At 45.0% G+C, this 21,258-nt stretch overlaps 1 protein-coding gene across 1 annotated transcript in view; it reads right to left on the bottom strand.

Annotated features, from left to right (window-relative positions):
- The window catches only part of LOC126474851 (transient receptor potential-gamma protein-like), a 528,586-nt gene that overhangs the window by 74,095 nt on the left and 433,233 nt on the right, over positions 1 to 21,258 (bottom strand). Inside the window, exons 17-18 of the mRNA XM_050102331.1 lie at positions 4,765 to 5,040; positions 4,602 to 4,677 (exon numbers count right to left, since the gene is read on the bottom strand). Of these exons, the coding sequence (XP_049958288.1) occupies positions 4,602 to 4,677; positions 4,765 to 5,040 (352 nt within the window). The remainder of the gene's footprint in view (positions 1 to 4,601; positions 4,678 to 4,764; positions 5,041 to 21,258) is intronic.

Here is a 21,258-nt window from a genome sequence, read left to right as displayed (position 1 = left end):
CTGCAAACCCACCACGGCCTGTCTATACACGAGCGCCGACACCGCCGTCTCGTTTCTCGCTACGACATATCCTTTACCACTGACACGCTGCAGCCACCACCTCCTGCAGTTCCCCAATTACGCGCTGCCACGTATGTAGCGCTATACAACCCCCTCCCCCGTCCCTCCAGATCCCCGCCCCACAGTATCCTAGCTGCTCCTTCACTCCATCCTTTTGATTCCACCTTCGGTGAGGAAACACATTCGAGACAAACTGCTCGCAGTTTCCGTCTCTGGGCCGTGGCGGTTTGTATCGATAGTGTCTGTCCACTATTGTCAGTGGTAGTTACCCAGCAACGAGTTGTGATGCGTCCGGCGAGGGGGTGCAGCCTGTCTGCCTGGGACGTTTTAGGGGGCTCTCGACGCATTTTGCCATTCGTCCTGTTTCGGCATCAGGACTGGAGTGGGTAGGCGAGGCAGCGCCTACTGGCGTTTAGGAGCCGGGGAGGAACGGAGCTGCTGTCAGGACTGCGTTCTGTGGAGACACGTCGAGAGCTCCAGCCACCAGCCACTGGCAGGCACAGCCTGCGTGGACTGAGAAAACTGCTGCTGCGGAGTACATCTCGTATGCCCGCTGCCGTCACCAGCGGGACGACCATCGGCGAGCGCATTTCTCAACATCAGCTTCCGATATTTTCATGTTCTGCAAACCGGGCCTGTTGACACTCATCCTGGCCACTTTCATTTTGGGTTCGAGCTCGGTTACTCGCTGCCACGGATGTCTCTAGGTGGCTGGCCCTGTCTTTACTTCTCAGAGCCCTCTGACAGTGGATTAACAGAGGCGTGTTCTGAGACCTCGGTGAACTGATTCATTTTATCTTACGTTTTCTCTGTAAATCGATATCGTAATTATATTTATTTTGCCGAGTGTTTCCAGTGGGTTAATCACCCTTTCACGTAATAGTTCTGGGGCTTAGTAGTGCACGCAGGTGTTGGCCCTTTTTAAACTGTTGTGATGCTGTCAGAATTTTGCCAGGGTCTCAGTAGCGTGCACGCCCACTACAGCTGGCTGGGGCCGGCGCCTTGTTGTGTGCGTCGTCCCAAGTCTTCTACACGCATTCGGTGTCTTTCTTACGGTGCGTTTTTTATTAATTCTAAACCTTTTAGCAACTACTAGTGTTTCTTATCTGAACAATGCAGCGCTGGTCTGAGTAAATAAAATATTGGTTTCTTTTGGGGAACGAAGTTTTTTTGAGCCAGCAACTTCCGCTCGGAGCTCCCCGCTCGCTACATTCAGTCTCTATGACTTTCTCCTAATCACTGATGATCGACCTATCCAATTAACACACCAAAATACCGCAGACTGTGAAGTGATACAAACACTCCACGTACTAACCACCCAACAGAAAGCCCACAATAGACCAGAACGACTAAAATGACTAACAAACCAAACATTACGATAGCATTCATCTAACAACCTGCACTCTGCAAGTCTTGATCCGTGCTACGCCAGTGTAGGCTCAATATCCAAGTTCTCTCTCTCTCTCTCTCTCTCTCTCTCTCTCTCCCTTTCTCTCCAAACTCTTGAATGCCACATACTTCTACTCATTTTCAATACCCGTTTACCGTCCTGTACACGAATCCATTACTAGCTAATCACTTTTTCTACCCTTATCACATTCAGTGAACACCTCTATGCCATTGCTTCCTGCCTTATCTCCAAACCTGGAATACTGCCACAGTTATACAAACACCTTATATCATCATTCCAACTCACATTATGCATATACCCACCAAATTCTCTTTCAGAGTGTGAAATCCCCTCCTACGTGTAATACTTCACAGCCTGACGTTGATGAGAAAAGGGTCCCACATGCCACACAGAGCTGATATTGTGAGGCTTTCCCGGAAGACGGACAGCTGCGGATTAAAGGAAGTGTTCGCCCCACTCTGACTGGCTGACAGCAGGGGACCACCGCCAACCGCTTGTAAGGCACTCAGGATGCGGGAGGCGATGGTGCATCATCCCGCAACGTGCTTCGAGGCAGCGTGAGAACGATGCGGGAGTTGCCACGGTGTACACTGGCGCCGCCGGGTGGCGACACTGGAACGTTTGGCACCGTGTACGGAAACCGACAGGCTCGATCGTCTGCTGGCTGACATTTCTAACTGACTCCACCAAAGACAGAGACGATACAGCACGAAAATGAGCAGGACACTTTGGCGGAGAATGAAAATAAAGTGCAGTGCACGGGCAGCCTCGAGACCGGTAGGATCATTCTGGCGGGACTGTCAACTCACACACGACTGTCTCACTCGGAGTTCACGCAGTGGGACTCTGATTCGTAGAGGGGTGGGATTTCATTCTCAGGTGAATCGAGCGTCGCTCGAGAGATTTTCGTACATCGTGTTAGGTGATTTACAACCATTTTCGCATAAAGTATTCTGACTTTCATTTCTGGAGCCACGTCAGCCGATTTTTTACTGAGTTTCATACTAGTAGCCTCACCACTGCACTCGTTCTGATATGTGGTGTCAGCTTTCGAAATTCTGATTTTCCATTCTGTGTCGAATGGTCTTCCTTGTAATCTGATGCTCGAATCTTTAAGCATCCAACTTTGTTTCCCTTATCGGACCTCAGGTTGCAAATATAACACTCTGCGGTCTATTTACTGCAGACAACAGATGCTGTGAGTGCCATGGCTAACCCAATCCGTGACCTCCCCTTCCCATCTTTCCTGATCTATCTGCCTTCTTCACTACCACCTACCATCACAAATAACAACTGCCCTGCTCCATTTCCAACTCCCACCTTATGCCATCAGTATCTCTCAAACTTTGAACCAAATTACCGCTTCCCATTGTAGGTCCTTACAGTTTGAGGAAAGTGAAGTACTTCATCACTTTTTTACAAAACCTTAAACATAACTTGTTTTAAATAATTAAAAAAGGTGTGAATATTATATCCTCTTTAATACTTCAACTCATTGCGGCAACGGATGCAGGACTGCATCTGGTTACAAGAACGACACTGAACAGCTGCATTAACCACGAGTACAGTCATGTAAGTGTTGTCGTGCTCATTCAAAATGCGTCCACTTTCACTACAGTATCTTTAACAACTTTTCTTACTGTTTTACAGTAATTTTACCTTTTCCTAACTGGGACGACGTTGCAACAGAATCAAGTCAGTGGTTCCTGGTAGCCAGTAAATCGCAATTACCTTGCAAAAAGTTTGTTTGTGGAGCTATTTTAACTGAGACTTTTATTTCTAGTTTTGTATACGTTAAAATATGTCGTTTACGCCATTAATTGTGATACACCCTGAATTTAGTGCCGTTAGATTTGTTAGAAGAGGGAAATACGGAAGCAGAAGTCTCAGTAAATAGTGTGTTTTAGAAGGTAACAGGAACCGCTACTTATTCCAAGTGCGCAATGAAGAGAATACAGAAAGAGAGGGGAAACACAGCTAGCAGTGTTCTCACAGATTCTACTACTTCAGAAAGATATGGAAGCAGGAGAAGAGAACTCTGTATTTTGATATTGGCGGGAAGGTTTCCGTGGGACTGAAATATAGTTCCACATGAGATGTTCTTTATTGGTTAAATGTTCGAGAGGAGTGAAAACAAAACTCCTTATAAACGACACAATGGGTTTTTGTCTGAATTCTCATAGGCAAACGAAGAATGCACAAATGGGTTATCGGAACAATCAGCGTGACGTCTAGTCTTGCAAAAAAATATTTGAGCGCTTTAGGGTAATCAAGTTGGTTAAGATAAACTGACTTAGTCATTTGAGGGAAAATTGAAATATTTCGCGAAGAGGTGCTGCTAGCTGTTTCAATGAAGAGTGAAAAAGTTCATCTCTTCCAAGCCCAACTATTTTGAGCACAAAAGATTAGATTGGTGTGATACTTAAACTGTCAAAATTGTTTCCTTCGACTCAAGTAGTAAGTTCACGACATTTCGAGAAAAGGAAACCTTAGGAAAGCAGATCTGTCAATAAGGCCATGCTCTCTGAACGAATGTTGAAAATACAAAAAAAAAAAAATTATAAAAACTGATCAAATGTTTTGTGAAATTATTTGCCTAAAAGTAAGGAATAAAATAGATTGAGAAATATTTTACACGCTTTTGAATGATGCTCAATATAATGTACAGTACATGAAGTACATCAAACGCTCCTCTAACCAGTTTTGTTTCTTACTTTTAAACAAATCATTCACAAAACATTTGGCTGAGTTTTTTTCAATTGTTTTTACAATGTCAGTATCATAATGAGCAATGTTATTCTTTACACTGTATCTTATATTTTTTGTCAGACGAGAAACAATAGACTCGGAGCGACTGTCCTGGTCATATTAGTGGACACCGTTTGCAGATTCACGAGCTGTAGCTTTCAAACTGTGCGGGACAAGCACCTCTGTGACTGCTTCAGCTGACCAACTGCTGCAGCGGCCTTTCGTAACTGAGCCTGCACCGAAGCCGTTGCCCCTCCCCTCCAGCGCCGCCTGTGCGGCTGCGGACCGAGTTATTCTGTGCCCACAGTAGCGACTACTTACACGTGACTTTGAGTGTACGAGTTCAGACAGTGGATGGAAAGTTCCAGAAAGCGGGCCTCACCTCGACAGCATCGATGGCGCGCGACGCGGAGAACTTCTTCCTCTTGCGCTTGAGCGCGGCGAGGGGCCCGCCCCCGCTGCCTCCTCCGTTGGTGCTGGAGCTGTTGTGGTGCGGCTGCTGGTGCTGTAGGTGGTGGTGGTGGTGGTGGTGGTGCTGGAAGGGCAGCGCGTGGTGCAGGCCCTCGCTGAGGCTGGGGTTCGAGTCGGACGGCGACTCTGTGGAGACAGGGCTGGCGCTGTTGGCCACCCCAGCGGCCGCCACCGCGCACGCGCCGTGTCCCTGGCCGTGGCCGTGCTGCGGGCAGCCCTGGCTGTGGCAGCCGCACACCGAGTCCTCGGAGCGACTGCGGCCGATCAGCCGGCTCACACGGCCCGAGCGCGCCGCCTCGATCAGCGTGCCCCAGCGCCGCTTGTGCGACGACGACCGCTTCATGTGGAACCTGCCGGCACGTCGAGACACCCCATACAGGCACTCGGCAGTCAATGAACCGGGCTGGAGTGCACAGGACGGGACCGGATTGGACACGAGAGTGGACTGGACTGGAAGGGACTGGACGAGAGTGGATTGGACTAGTCCAGGGACTGGACAGGACAGGACTGGACTGGAATGGACAGGACAAGAATGGATTGGAAGGTACTGGATTGGACTTGACTAGAAGGAGATGTGTGTGACTAGACTGGAAGTGACTGGATTGGATTGGACTCGACTGGGCTGGAATGATGAACTGGACTGAAAGGTACTGTATGTGAATGGATTGGAAGGAACTGGACTGGACTGGACTGGAAGGGACTCCAGAGGACTGTATTGGACTTGATCACAAGGAACTGGACTGGACTGGAATTGACAGGACAGAACTGGACAGGACTGGTCTGGAAGAGACTGTGCTGTACTGCAAGGGACTGGACTGTACTGCAAGGGACAGGACAGGAGTGGATTGTTTCTGCCAGCAACATACCAATAGGAGCAGTCTGCAAAAACAATGTCGGCACCCACTATGTCACCACTTTCGTAGCACATAACATTCTGCCTCTCCATTCTGAAGTAGGAAACATTTTCCGAGCAAAAGCTTCGCCTATTTTGAAGAAACAACGGCCCTAATTAAAATGAGGAACAGATTGTCAAGATTCTTACACAAACCAAATTCATGTATTAATTTTAATTTTAATAATCAACAGCCTCAGTTGCACCGTTTACCTAGAACTTACCTAGGTTTCAGTCGGGATAACCCAACCTTCTTCAGAATAACAGTATCTACCGTTTGTCCATAGTGGACTGACACCTAGGTAAATTCTAGGTAAACGGTGCAACTGAGGCTGTTCATTATTAAAATTAAAATTATACAGTTGCTGACAGGGCTGCGAAATGTCGAAGATATATAGATTCATGTATACTGTATGTAAGTTCAGATGTTTAGAAATGAGTTTTTCTATCACCGTGAAGAGCGTGGCACTGCGGCAGACTGTAGTTGACACATTGAACATCACACTCCAGCTAATTCTAATGAGAGTGTAGCACCTGAAACTTGTCACAGTAGCGTCGTACCTTCCAAACCTGTTCTTTCGGCTGGAAATCATACTGTGCGTTCTCACGCTGTTTATCTGTGGCCAGAGCAACTTTGCTGTCTCAAGCTGATTACAAACACTGACATTTGATCAGACAGTGGCACAATGGGAACAGTCATACTATCTGCATTTTCAACATTCCTTACGTATATATGTGAAATGACAACAATGGAATATTTTTCGAGAGAAAATATAGAAAATATCTTGGATTAAACATTTTAAATTATGTGTAAGAAATTTCCGCTAAAATTGATTTATTATCGGCGCCAACGTAGCAGGAACTCTTCATTGTAGATATGATTAACAGAAGGGACTTTGGGTTTTGTACTTACGACAGTGTGTCGAAACCTGTATCACGATCAAAATCTCTCCATCTAATAAATATTTCGTTAAAAGTTTTGTTAAATGTTAAATGAGATGTGTAAGAACTGATGCTGCGTCTGACAAAGTGAATTCACCTTTGTGCTGGTATGACTTCCCACTAATGATTCAGTTCTTCTTTATAATCATTGGAGCTACCGTCGCATTTCCACCTCACTCAGTGCTCTCTGAATTAAGTAAGTGTGGGCTGAAAAGGAAATTACTCAAAGTCTAGTTTTTCGTGGAATCATTTCTGCAAGGAGCGCCTCTTGTTACTCAGTGATGCTCTTTATAAGCAAGAACGACTAATATGCCTCAGTCCTTTTTTGTAGTTGTGACAGTGTGAAAGTGACTAAAGTGTTTTGCACATTGCCAAAAATTAATTATTGGAAAGTGTTGAGATAATTGACTTTATGTAGTAACAGTGTATAGTTATTTGATACAATCAGTACCAGTAAATTCGAATAGAAGTTTTTGCAAGTGTAAGTGGAAGGCTGTGGTTTATCCCTATCGCGATACTTAAACAACTCTAATTACAACATCCAAGTCACATACCAGAACTGACAACCAACTATGGTAGTTAAGCCACACACTCTGCGAGTCTTAAGACGTAATTCGATATGTGATCATGGCCAACTTGATATATGCTGAAGTATAACCTCGTATGGAGACTAACGACTAAATACAGAAAGTAAGCCACTTGAACCGACGTAAGATATATCGGGCATTAGCTTCACTACAGTTCAGAATTGTCCTACCGTCCCAAACATGAAATGCAAATAACAACCACTCACATATTAATAAGAGATAAACTATCACAACTACACTAACATTACAACAGACTTCATCTCCAGTCGGATACCTAAGTGACTGACCTACTTAACAACTTCCAAAACCAGTGATCCCCGGATGAACGTAATCTGGAAACCACCTGAAGAACAAACAATTAGTCTAACTTGGTGATAAAACAACAAATATGAGCACCATGCCTAGAGACATATTAGAAAAAATTGATGAACTAAGCCCACTCAATTCCGTATGCGCTGCAATATAACCACAAACAGTGTCAACCTTATGCTATTTACTAACAATTTAGGGAAATAGTTGCAACGAAAGGCACACCCTTCAACGGATATGCTTATATGGGAGTCGTACCCACTCCTCATGAATATTACTAACACCGATGGGATTTTACATGGTACAATGACAACGACGTGTCATCACAACGCAACATTTAGTAGATGCCAAGCTAATCGGCGCAGCACTTAAAACAACATGAATAATTAAAGAACAAGTGGAGTAACGCTAACCACTACTTAGCACACGCCGAACGAATTCCTCTCAGCGGAAAGCTCGTCAGCACAGCAACGTATCACCAGGACTGTGAGAAGTGACGTGCCACTCATTTCGACAACACTATCAGTAAGATTAATATTCGTCATAATCTCGGTGTTCCCCAGTGCTACTTTTGGTATGTGTGGTTTATAATTCTTTTACACGAGGAAATTGTGGCAGACTGTTCATATACCTGCATGTGTGACCTGTAGAGAGCTTGTACCCGAGAGGCCATAATGGAGGCTATGGAGAAGTGGGAGAGAGATGGACAGCGGACCATAAATTTGAGTCCAGCGACCTGGTAGTGCGAGTGATTCTGAGAAGCAGCATTCTCACGTTAGAAGCTGGGACGATGCGGACGGAGCGGCTGCTGCGCATGTTTAGTCGAGAGAAGACTGTAACTCCCCTGACGCTAGGAAGTCGCCAGGTTCTTTTAGCGAGCGCCAGAAACATATATTTCATGGACCTGACTGTCTGGCAAGTTTAACAGCCTTCTTTCAGAAAATGGAAATGGTCGGCCTGGAAAGGTTAGATCTCTCTGTAAACGAGGGATTGTGGTCCCGTCTAGGTAGACATTTTTTTGTCCAAGTATGGCCATGCTTACCGTAAGAACGACGCCTCCCTAGTTTAAAATCTTTTTTCAGACAAGAGAGATTTTGAGTCGCTGATTGGCTGTCTCAAGATATGCAAAGCAAAGGCTTACTCCCTCGTGCAGTGTGTGGATTGGCTACCAGACCAACAGAATAGTCAAGAGGGGACATTCGATGAGTAGAGGATAGTTTGATTGGTCTGTACAATGTGGAGGCGGTTTCGTTTTTGCTGATTCGGCAGTTGTACCAGTTGTACTTTACTTTTTCGTGTCGGGAAACTACAATTTGTTTGCCCAATATTGGGCAGTGTCCAATGCTTCTTCTTTAGCCAGCCGTAGATCGTCGAGGGTGCATCTGTGGGGGCAGGCAGGGCATTGTAGGAGATGTTCCATGTCCTGCCGAGTGCCGCAGTCGCATTTGTCGTCATTTTCGTCCAAAAAACCCCATTTGATCAGATTAGATTTCACAGGAGCCACCCCAGTTCTGATGCGGTTAAGCATTCTCCAGGTTTTCCAATCACCAGAAACGCCGCTTGGTGGGTCCTCTCTTAGTGGATAGTAGATGGGGGGCTCATCTAAGGCGCAACTTAGGAAACGGCGTCTGGATTTGAGTCTGCTGGGGCCACACTCTAGGCCAAATATTAAGTGACGGCCATCAAAGGTTTGTTTTAGCTTCTCGGTATGTTCGTGGGCTTTCCTACATGAGTCAGGGTTTGTGAAACCTGCGGCCCTGTGAAGATTTTCTATGGGGGTTGGTTTCATGCAGCCTGTCACTATCCTGCATGTTTCATTCAAGCTAATACCTACCTTTTTTGCGTGGGCGGATCTGCACCATACATGGCAGGCATATTCGGCAGTTGAGAAGCACAAAGCTCGGGCTGAAGTTCTGACCACGGTAGGTTTGGCACCCCATTTGCTATTGGACAGCTTTCTTATTAGAGAATTTCGTGCTTCTGCTTTTTTGCAATGATATTTGCATGTCAATGTTCTGTCCAGCACGACGCCAATGTTGGTGGGAGTATCTGTGTTCTAGTAATGTCCCATCCCAGGTAACATTGAGCCTGTACTTTGCCTGCCTCGAGTTCAGATGGAATGCACTCACTTGAGTTTTGGAGGGATTGGGTTTTAGAGAATTCTTTTTGTAGTAGGTTGACATTATAGAAAGGGCGGTTCCTAGTTTCTCCTCGATGGCTTCAAACCTGTTGCCTTGAACTGTTATTGCCAGGTCGTCTGCATATACAAACGTTTTGGTTTTGTCTGGAGTTGGTTGGTCATTTGTATATATGTTGAATAGGATTGGCGCCAACACGCTCCCTTGGGCGAGCCCATTTTTCTGATGCCGCCATCGACTCTTTTTCCCCTCAAGCATTACGAAGAACTGTCTATTTTGGAGCAGGGATTCGATTATCTTGACTAGGTGGTAGTCTTTCAGGGTCTCGTAGGTTTTATGCAGTAGTGTCCGGTGATCTACTGTACCATAGGCGGAACCTAGGTCGACTAGTGCCAGCCCGGTGATTAGTTTATTCTCAAACCCATCCTCGATATGTTCCGTCAATGCCAGAATTTGACTGGTACAGGACTTTCCAGGTCTAAGACCTGCTTGGTGTGGAATTAGCTTCGAGTCAACGATCTTCTCTATTCTGTTGAGGATCAATCTTTCATAGAGCTTAAACAGGTGGCAGAGAAGGGTTATGGGTCGATAGCTCTTCGGAGGCTTGGTGGAAAGTAGTTGTGATTCTTTGTCTTCTTCGTCTTCCGGTGCTCCCGTGGTGGAGAACTTGAGGCCTTTCCCCGGTGAATGAGACTTGTCGTCTGTAACTTGCAGTCGACTGAGAGCCAGTGGCAGTTTCCAGCTGTGCCGAAAGTGGAACTGCATATCGTCTCGGACATATCGTGTGTCGCGAGAGAGAACTTATTCGTCCCGAGTCGGCCGTCTGATGTTTGACAATTCCAGTACGAAGCATCGTGCCTACGAGTCAAATGGTTTGGCGAGACCGGCGAACGAGTGCATCTCACAGTGAAATCCGCTGGGACTTCAGGGCTCTGGCAGGGAAGTTCCCGCCTGCCGGTGCAGTCTGCAGACTTTGGTGGACGCGCCAGAAGACAACAGCTGGCGCAGTGCGCCACTCGCTGCCCACAGCGCGCCGCTTTCTGCTGCCGCCCGAATCAAAGCGATAGGCTGAAGCATTGCTGCACCGGAGTAGCGTCGATAACTGATATTCACAGCTCCCTGTTCATAGTTTGTGGTACACTCGGTCGTAGCTGATTCCATTTGAATGCAACTGGGCCACACAGTAGATTCACGTAAACAAGATGAGATTGTGTTGTGAAAGGGATTAATTCGGGGGAGAATTTGTGTACCTTGCACCCCAATGATTCCTTTGCCAATCGTGTACTATCCTTCCCCTGATTTGTGTTTGCCATCTTTTTGGAAGATTTATCAGCTCGTTGTAGTTATAAAGGGATTAATAAAAACTTGTCATTATTTTTGTAATTCTCAATCATAATCCCTCAACTATTCAGTGTTTCATTTTTTTTGTTTTTTTTTTTTTTGTGGTGATATATGAGTACATCAGCAATTCGAGGTTCAATCTTATTAAGTTGATTATTAATTTGAGTTCTGTACGTGACAGCAGACACAGGTAACAAAAGTGCCATGAGCAAATTCACTAACTTCGTGTAAAAAAGTTCAAGGTGCAGCTCAGAATTTCAATGTTATTCAGACGCTGATACTTTTCTTTATGTAAAGATAAGATTTAGCATCACTCGGACATATATTTATGATTAAAGCAAGCAATTGATAAATTCCTAGCCCCTGCTCGTATTCACATAACAACAGCTAACACCAGTAGAAAACATAAAATTCGTCGAACTTTCAAATAACGACATCCAGAAGCTAATTGACGTAATGAACGATCTCTGACTACGCAACCGCATCGCATTATAGCGTTTCTTCTGAGGTTTATTGTATTACTCTGTGTTGTTTGTTGTGTTTTTTACTTTCTGGTTACTGCTTACTACGGACTTCTTTACTGTTGTGAAGGTACGTTCACAAAATCAATAGTGAATGTGATGTAAGGAGCCGCATAAATCTTGATAACGTTATTACTCTATAACGAGCCACTTAACCTGTGGATCCATTATACCAAAATAGTCTGAATGTATCGCTGAGCAACCTTTGAAACATTGTCGGAGGAGTTGTGATTTAGCCTGTAGAAGTGTATTTGTCGCGCATGCAACATATTACTATGTCTTCCACTTCTTATTTAGAGACAAACAGGGTGTATTTATTGGTAATTAACATCTCAGTTGGCAAAACCAAATAGTTTTCCTGGACTTTCATATGAGAACTGTGACGCGAAACAGTCACGCTGTTAGAAAACGTTTACAGTACTTCAGAGTTTGCTGCTTTTCTACGTGCGTGCCCGGCGGATGCTGCGAGCGCCGGCCGGCTACTTCCTGCTGCAGCTCGGGTCGATCCGATAACTGGGCGTGGCGCGCGCAGAGAAACTGATCGAGAGTACAGACGAAACAGCAGCGATATACCACGAGAAGCACGTCACCAAATATTTCACCAATTTATTTCCATAGTTAAAAATATCAATATCGAAATCCTTTGAGTACACGAGGATAACTACAGGTGTATTAGCTATCCGACACACTGCCGGCCGTTGAAACTGCAACAGCAGGTAACGGCAGCAAATACCAAAACACTTACTTGCTTTTCTGAAAGAACAGACGTTGCTGAGAGCTGTCGAATAATTCCAGATTTATTCGCTGGCTGCGAATTCTTTGACATCTGAAGTATTAGGTATAGGTGTACTACAGTACCTGTTAGTGACATATGGCAAGTCATGCCAGACCAAGACTCTAACCCAGAATTCCCGCATTAAGCAGCAAATCTGGATCCGAGTCCCGCTCCGGAACATATTTTCACATGTCACTAATAGGTAGTATGTGTATATCATGTACAACTGATATCAAAGAATTCGCAGTGAATAAATTTCGAAATTACCAATTTTACGTATGTCCCATAGTGCGAAGAATACATTATTAAATTTGTGGATGTAGAAGATGCGAAAGCCGGCCGCGGTGGTCTAGCGGTTCTAGGCGCTCAGTCCGGAACCGCGCGACTGCTACGGTCACAGGTTCGAATCCTGCCTCGGGCATGGATGTGTGTGATGTCCTTAGGTTGGTTAGGTTTAAGTAGTTCTAAGTTCTAGGGGACTGATGACCACAGATGTTAAGTCCCATAGTGCTCAGAGCCATTTAAGATGCGAAATTCAGTACAGGGAGGAATAACACCCCTAACCCAGCTGGGCATTGGGTCGAAATGAGCTCACATGACAGACACGGGAACGTCATCTGACATGCTGCTTCGACTCTGTGCCAGAAGCCGCAAATGGTGGCAAACCTTGACCAGACGTTTTCAGTCCGCAGCAGATTTGCACAGGGCAACTGTCTGTCAAGGTAGGTGAGGATGGCTTGGGCAACTTTCGGTCTTGCATTATCTTATTTAGATCTTGTTAAAAGATAACACTAATGAGATGTCGGAGAAAGGGCCAGCCACCGCCCTTAACACTTCATGAAGATAATATTTGCTGTTGCTATTGCTGCCTACACGAACCAGAAGTGATATTATTAGGTAGCCGAATGACGACGACAACAATGACGATTGCAATCTGTGAACATTCTTGGACCCTTTAGTCACGGTTGCGCCCGTCGCGATGCAGTACGTGGAGCTGGGAGTCGTCTGAAAAGAAGGCGTCGTACAGCCGCTGCGCGCAGAGTTGTCTCCAGGTGCGACGGTGGACGTTTGCTTCGCTGCAGACGAGCCCATTTCTCTACTCGAGGTGCATGATGCGATCCTACACGGCCAGCGCAACAATACTTGTATCCTCTCGAGAGCTAGTCGCGCCGGGCTGTGCATTGCGTGACGTAGCCTCCCGAGTCCGTCGATTCCGTGTTCGTGCGACAGTCGTGGGATCCGGACCAATGCGAGCGGCAGTACCACACAGTAGTTAATCGCAGTGTCAATAAACACTGCCGTAGAACTTCGACACGTGCTGATCCGTCTTGCACGAGACATAACACCAACTTTTCCAAAATGACCGACACTAAAGTGCAGTTTGTGAGTGAGAAACACGCTTAACCTTTCTTTGTGTACAAAATATAGATGGATCACTCCGCCTACTTTGTTCACCTGCGCCGTTACGCTACTGGTTTGCATAAGCAACCTTGTAGTGTACAATAGATCTGACGTTTGGTGTATGCCCTCTTTATGATACTGCAGTTCTAATGACCGGCACAGTAGACCATTTACACCACCGGTGGGCAACCGGAATTCCGCGGGCAGGATCTGGCTCGCGATTGGTTTAAATGTGGCCTGCGGAAGAAATTCGTGGTGGAGAATGCGAGGTGTGTACACTGTACTTGGACCGAGACGTATTTTTTGATATTTCCTCTGACTCTCGGCTCGTCTCTGGTTTGCGGCTCAAGTTGGAGACCAGTGAAAGTTTAAGCACACACACACATCTACAGATTCCCAAGGACAACTGACAAAAACCATCAAGAAACAACAACTTATAAAGCTATTATGTAAGGAAATGTCACAATCACATTAAACATTTATTATTTAATTTTCTATTGAACTGTGTGCATCAAAATTTCTTGTCATGGACAACTGCCAGTTATGGTCTTTTGCTTAGATAATAATTAAGACAAGTTTTCATCTGCACTTACAGCAATACAACTATGAATGCCCAAAATGTTGTGCCTTCTCTGTAAGCTCAGTCCTACTGGTTTTTCTTCCTTGTTGTTAAATGATATAGTGGCGGAGGCTCATAATACGCAGGAGGTGGCATGATGGATTTGAAACTGCCTAGCATCCCATCTTCAGATGTTTACATTTAGTTATATATTAACAAAATTGTTTTCTTGCTGACAGCTTCACAGAGTTTTGTACACAAGTTTTTAAGGCACCTATTCTAAAATGTTGCATGTAAAGAAACAGTATTCACAACGTATGAATAAATATAAATATCTGAAGATGAGATGGCTATAAAATGAATGGACTCTCAAAAACGTGTCTTTTGAAGTATAATTTTGTCTTTTGAAGCATAATTTGTTGGTGTGGCACGTCGGAAAAGAGGTATCATTCATATTGGTGCATTACCCGAATAACGTCATGGACGCTATAGTTTTGATGTCACACACACGGAGCTCTGCTGTTACGTCACGAGATGAGGTTTCCGACAAGCTTAAAAAGTATGGGGATCAGATCCGTGGGTCACCAAAGACTGCCCATGCCCGATTTTCACAGTCGTGTTTTTATGTTATGTGAGTACGAACTTTCAGCGGCCAATCACATCGTTCAGTCAGTTTGTCTTCGAATTTCTAAGTCCATGTATCAACAGGCAGAACATGGAATGATCTGCACATAAAGGTATGTCGACACTACACCTCTTTCGTAATGTGCAATCGCAGATGCATGGAAATAAAAGAGCATGCATAAAAATTTGTGAAAAGAACGCATGTATGCATGGGTGTTCTCTTGTCCACAAATTTGCTATGGATCCCCTTCTTTCCTTCAGAGTTTGTGCTGCATTTATTGTAATGAAAAGGAGACAGGAAAAGAAAACACAACAGCGACTGTAGCTAAAGATATATCTAAAAAACAGAGGTACGAGTGACACAAACTGACGACAGCGTTACGTTTGCAAATTTCAGAAGGAGGTAACATGAGATTTTAGATTTCCTGCTTGGGAAACTGCAGCGATAAGGCTGGCATTCCTTAGCTGGTTACTGGCGACTCATACTGGTTGATCCAGCTGTCCCCACCGCTGTCGCTGTGTGCAGCTTGCAATATTATTGCTGGCTTTCGTGCACCGCAGGCATGATTTTCATATTCTCATGCTTGCTATGTGTGAATTATTAGTTCTACAGAAAAAGCGAGGCACCATCTTTTTGTAGGAAATACGATTTACTTAAATTTTCTACTGGAATACGTTCACAGTGGAGGCCACGCTTTTGGAGTTATTCAAGAAAAATGTATAAAACTGACCTTCAAATTCACTTCCACCTCACACTCATCGCTTACCAGTCAGGATTTACAGAATGTTGTTCTTGGCACTCCCTCGTACCACTGTACAAAAATTTCCTACGCACGAACTATTCTCATATTCTGTGGCGCGAAATCTGCGTTAAATGAATTTATCAAAATTAAGGATATAGCTTTCGAACTACTGTGTGAAGCAGACTATCAAATACTGTTAAAGTTAATAAAAACCCACATTCAGAGTCCTCCATGTAGTGAACTGTAAACTGCTCATGGCTGACTTACCTTCCACATGAAAGTAAGAAACATCTTGTTGGAAAATTATGTATGTAAGTGTACTATAGACTTCTATGTTTGTAAAATGTTTTCCAGTAGGCACTCAAAGGGACAATCGACTACCGATTGGGATATAGAGGTTCTTGTAAGAAGGTAAAGCCAGTTGTGTTTCATGTGTCGTAGGCGAGGGCACATGGCCACAGGGAGCATTGAGAATGCAGGGTATTCTTTGAATAATAAGAAGCAGGGAAACATTAGTATCGTAAGGTTGTACACATTGTGATTGAGCCACAAGCATAGTCGGATACTTTGTTAACATTATTAGTTTACGAAAACGATCTTTGTGAACGTTATGCAAAAAAACTAATTGCATTAACAATTTGATTTAAACTTAATCCTTACAAGCACAGTAGTTCTGTAGTCAGAAGGCTTGACGAATATGTTGTAACAGTTTATTTTATGGTGCGAAAACTGACAAAACTGTTAGGTAAACTTTACAGAAACGTCAATTTTACAATTTGTAGGTGCTGGACTACGCCGGTGGCGTAATAAGGCCAGTCAATGAAGAACAAAAAACGGTCCAATGTGGGAAATAATTCCAGCAGTCGCAATTTTTTTAGAGTGATGTAGGAAGGAGGTGCCTTCAGCAACATACTAGAAATCCTGACCAGTGGCGGCTGAGTATGGGGTTGGGGGTGTGCTTGAAGGCCACTTTTGTAAATTTTTCTTGACTACCTCAAAAACTACGGCCTCTATCGAAAATGGATCCCAGTACAGATTTTACCTATTCCTACAAAACGATCCTGTTAATTTTTTCTCCAGGACTAATAGTTTCTGCGAAGTAAGCAAGAGAATTGAAAATCTCATGTGGTTTATGAAGGTCAGATATAAGACTACCACATCCATAAAACAAAATCGGTAGGGCAGCTGAATCACGCTGTATAGCAGCGTGAAATAATTGTCATTTTAAAACAAAGCATTTCTGTGCTTAGTCCTGAAACAGAGGAATACCTAAGGGAGGTCTCAGTCATTATGTGAAGGTTAATTAAGTTTCAATATATCATTTATATTTCATTTTAAAAAACAAATATTTATTCAACTTCGTGAGGGTCTATACACCCTAAGACACAAAAAAGGCCTCTTGGCGTGGCAAAGTGACGTACAACATAAAACACTGTTATTGCTAGCTGTAAGAGGAAGGGCAGAGACGTTTAGCTTTCAGCTGAACGCTGGTGCCACCAAACTTGGAGGATGTTAATGTAAAGTCCAGAAACATGGCTACCTACCAAGTAGGAGAAGGGGAGGAATCTGAATGTGACTGACCAGAGGCATCATGGCGGTGTAGAGCCAAAGCCTGTAAACTGCGCGGGGATTGGTGGGCCGACTCAGGGAAGGAAGAAATAGTACGCCACAGCTAGCCTTCAAAAACCCATGTTTTTATATTCAGACGGAGTTCTCAGTCGGACCTCTGGGACGCCAACTCCGTGCACCTCACCGCTGGCCTCGGGTAAGCTCTGACAAGTCTGTTTCTCTCACTTGGTGTGCTACTCTCAAAGTTTGTACTGCTTGCGTTAGCGCTCAGACACTGAATTCTGTTGCGCAACCGGTTGCCTCTTTAGCTTTTTCCAAATCTTTAGAACAGCTTTCAGGGCAGAATCTGGCCTGATGGTAAATAAACCGTGTTAACCGGACCCTGATATCCTCGAGTCTTCTGCTGCGAACGTCCAATCGAGTCTGAAAATCCGCGCCTCTCGTAGGTGCCTCGTGACACTGTTTGGTGGTGACCCACGCAATGAACCGGACTTTCCTGAACGTTTGTCTTCCTGTGTTTGCTCCTAACTGCTTGTAAATTGCCTACTGACTTCTGACCCCTGTTTTCCCTCCATCCTCTATTAGAACACGTGAGGTGGGCTAACGGATTATTGACTTGCTCAATTTCTCAAGCTCTTTTTCTTCAATAAATTACCCAATATTTCTGAAATTGTAATCACTCGTTTGTGTGTACATGCACATTACATCTTCCGATTTCCGTTCCATTTTGCTAATTCCATTACTACGTGCACTAATAAATTTGACTATAGTAATGTTACATGTGAGACCGTTTATTTAGAATATATACATTTTTTCCTTGTTAAAGGCCGGCCGGTGTGGCAGAGCGGTTCTAGGCGCTACAGTCTGGAACCGCGCGACCGCTACGGTCGCAGGTTCGAATCCTGCCTCGGGCACGGATGTGTGTGATGTCCTTAGGTTAGTTAGGTTTAAGTAGTTCTAAGTCCTAGGGGACTGATGACCTCAGATGTTAAGTCCCATAGTGCTCAGAGCCATCTGAACCATTTTTGAACTACTTTGTATTTAACTGTAGCAAACTGTACCAAAATCAACGCGCTCTTTGTGAGTCGTCAGCGTACCGTAGCACTGAAGTGGTACATTTCTGCAGCACTCAAGTTACTGTATGAAAATTATCAAATGCGAAAAGCCTTTAAGTACCGATATGTAGCCTCTGTCATTTTATTACACCAAATCGTAGCAAAGGCGATGTTTTTTCGTCAGACAATGTGCCGGTAATTTGGAACAGCTGATATTCATAGCACGAATGTTATAATCTAAAAAATTATAAAACCGGAGCAGTGCGCCTAGGACCCGCACTGTTAAGGCTTCGTACAAACTTATATACTTGTACAGATACTGAACATTTCGTTTATCTCGATGAGTGGTGCAATTCTTTCTATTGGACGCCAGTTCGTTGCTGACATACTCCAGTTATCCAAATGGATGACGGGGACCTACAGTTTAACGTGGAACGCGAACCACGTGTTATTTCTGACGACTCCTCATATCGTTGAGAAGTGAACGCAAGGTTAAAACGAAGATCGAAAAATCGGTGATCCGACCGAGATCTGATCCCGCGATCTCGAGTGATTTAGCGATTGTCAAAATATGTAACATAAATAACAGTCTCTTTTGATTGCATTGACTTAGAAGCTTAAAGTGTTCGCGCCGCCAAGGAACCAAAGACCTTAGTACTGGACAAACCGCAACTGGATACCTCTCCCTACCCCTTCCTGAGAAAAAGGGGTTTCAGAAGTCGAACAGACAGACGGACTGATCGACAGCAGACTCATCCCACACTGAAGCGCCAAAGAAACTGGGCATGCGTATTCAAATACAGAGATATCTAAGTAGGCAGAATACGGCGCTGAGGTCGGCAACGCCTATATAAGACAACAAGTGTGTGGCGCAGTTGTTAGATCGGATACTGCTGCTGCAGTCGAGATTTAAGTTTGACCGTGTACAGTCGGTGCACGAGCGATGGGGCACAGAGTCTCCGACATAGCGATGAAGTGGGGATCTTCCCCTACGACTATTTCACGAGTGTAAGGACGGAAGAAGATCCTGCAAGAACGGGAGCAATGACACGAATCGTTCAGCGTGACAGAAGTGCAACCCTTCCGCAAATTGCTGCAGATTTCAGTGCTGGGCCGTCACCAAGTGTCAGCGTGCGGAACATTCAACGAAACATCATCAATATGGGCTTTCGGAGCCGAAAGCCCACTCGTGTACCTTTGATGACTGCTTGATACAAAGCTTTATGTCTCGCCTGGTCCCATCAACACCGACATTGGACTGTTGATGACTGCCAACGTGTTGCCTGGTCCACGAGTCTCGTTTCAGATTGTATCGAGCGGATGGACGTGTACGGTTGTGGAGACAACCTCAGGAATCCATGGACCTACATGTCAACAGGAGACTGTTCAGGCTGGTGGAGGCTCTCTACTGGTGTGGGGAGCATGGAGTTGGAATGATGTCGGACCCCTGATACGTCTACATACGACTTGGACAGGTGACACGTACGTAAGCATCCTGTCTGATCACCTGCATCTATTCACGTCCATAGTGCATTCCGACGGAATGGGGCAATTGCAGCAGGACTTTGCGACACCCCACTGCCTCTACACTCTGAGGCAGCAGCCTGAAGACGGCTGACCGCGGCCATCAACACGTTCAGCTGTTCGCGAACAGTGGCCAGCTATGGTAGATATCGAAATAGACGACAGAGGGATAGAGAAACAAAATCGCTCAAAAGAGGAAAGGCCGCTGGACCTGATGGGATACCAGTTCGATTTTACACAGAGTACGCGAAGGAACTTGCCCCCCTTCTCGCAGCGGTGTACCGTAAGTCTCTAGAAGAGCGTAGCGTTCCAAAAGATTGGAAAAGGGCACAGGTCATCCCCGTTTTCAAGAAGGGACGTCGAACAGATGTGCAGAACTATAGACCTATATCTCTAACGTCGATTTTTGGAACACGTATTATGTTCGAGTATAATGACTTTTCTGGAGACTAGAAATCTACTCTGTAGGAATCAGCATGGGTTTCGAAAAAGACGGTTGTGTGAAACCCAGCTCGCGCTATTCGTCCACGAGACTCAGAGGGCCATAGACACGGGTTCCCAGGTAGATGCCGTGTTTCTTGACTTCCGCAAGGCGTTCGATACAGTTCCCCACAGTCGTTTAATGAACAAAGTAAGAGCATATGGCCTATCAGACCAATTGTGTGATTGGATTGAGGAGTTCCTAGATAACAGAACGCAGCATGTCATTCTCAATGGAGAGAAGTCTTCCGAAGTAAGAGTGATTTCAGGTGTGCCGCAGGGGAGTGTCCTAGGACCGTTTCTATTCACAATATACATAAATGACCTGGTGGATTACATCGGAAGTTCACTGAGGCTTTTTTGCGGATGATTCTGTGGTGTGTCGAGAGGTTGTAACGATGGAGGATTGTACTGAAATGCAGGAGGATCTACAGCGAATTGACGCATGGTGCAGGGAATGGCAATTGAATCTCAATGTTGACAAGTTTTCTTCCTTTTGTGTGTGTCCATCAGTATGGGGAGAAGCTATGTTCTGGCACATTTTATTCGTGCGGGTTGCCTACATCAGGGGCAAGTAAGCACTCAGGGACGAGCCTATTGTTCTCCTTTGATTGACAGGAACTTGACCTATTGTTCCGTTAAGTGGCTTTCCATGTCACCCTCATTTCCTTTTCATTGACAGGCACATGTCCTATTGCCCCCCCCTCCCCCAACCCCCCTCCCTCCTCTCACTACTGCAGTAACACTTTCAGGTCTGAGTTATTGGAATAGTTCCTCTCACTCTTATCAATTTGATTGACTCCTTTATTAAATTGATCAATTAATTAACCTCCCACCCACTGGCAGCCCCCCCCAAAATGGTGGTAACTTCAAACTCCATCAGGTCAATGCAACACACCACAGCTACCTCCAGTAACCTAAGAAAATAGTGGGAAAAAAAGGCACTTCCGCTACCTCCATAACCTAAGTCATCCGACCGCCACCTGCTCCTAGGAATTGGTGGGAAAAGAACTCTGCCTGTGCTGGACATAAGCCTTTATTTTCAGTCTTTATTCAAAAAATTAGAGGCAGTACTGCCATCAAGTGTGTTCTCCCCAAGGTCCAGAGT

This window comes from Schistocerca serialis, chromosome 4 (assembly GCF_023864345.2).
Source record: "Schistocerca serialis cubense isolate TAMUIC-IGC-003099 chromosome 4, iqSchSeri2.2, whole genome shotgun sequence".
In the NCBI taxonomy this organism is placed as follows: domain Eukaryota; kingdom Metazoa; phylum Arthropoda; class Insecta; order Orthoptera; family Acrididae; genus Schistocerca; species Schistocerca serialis.
The sequence above is the reverse complement of the archived record's forward strand: the minus strand, read 5'-3'. Positions and strand labels throughout refer to the sequence as shown.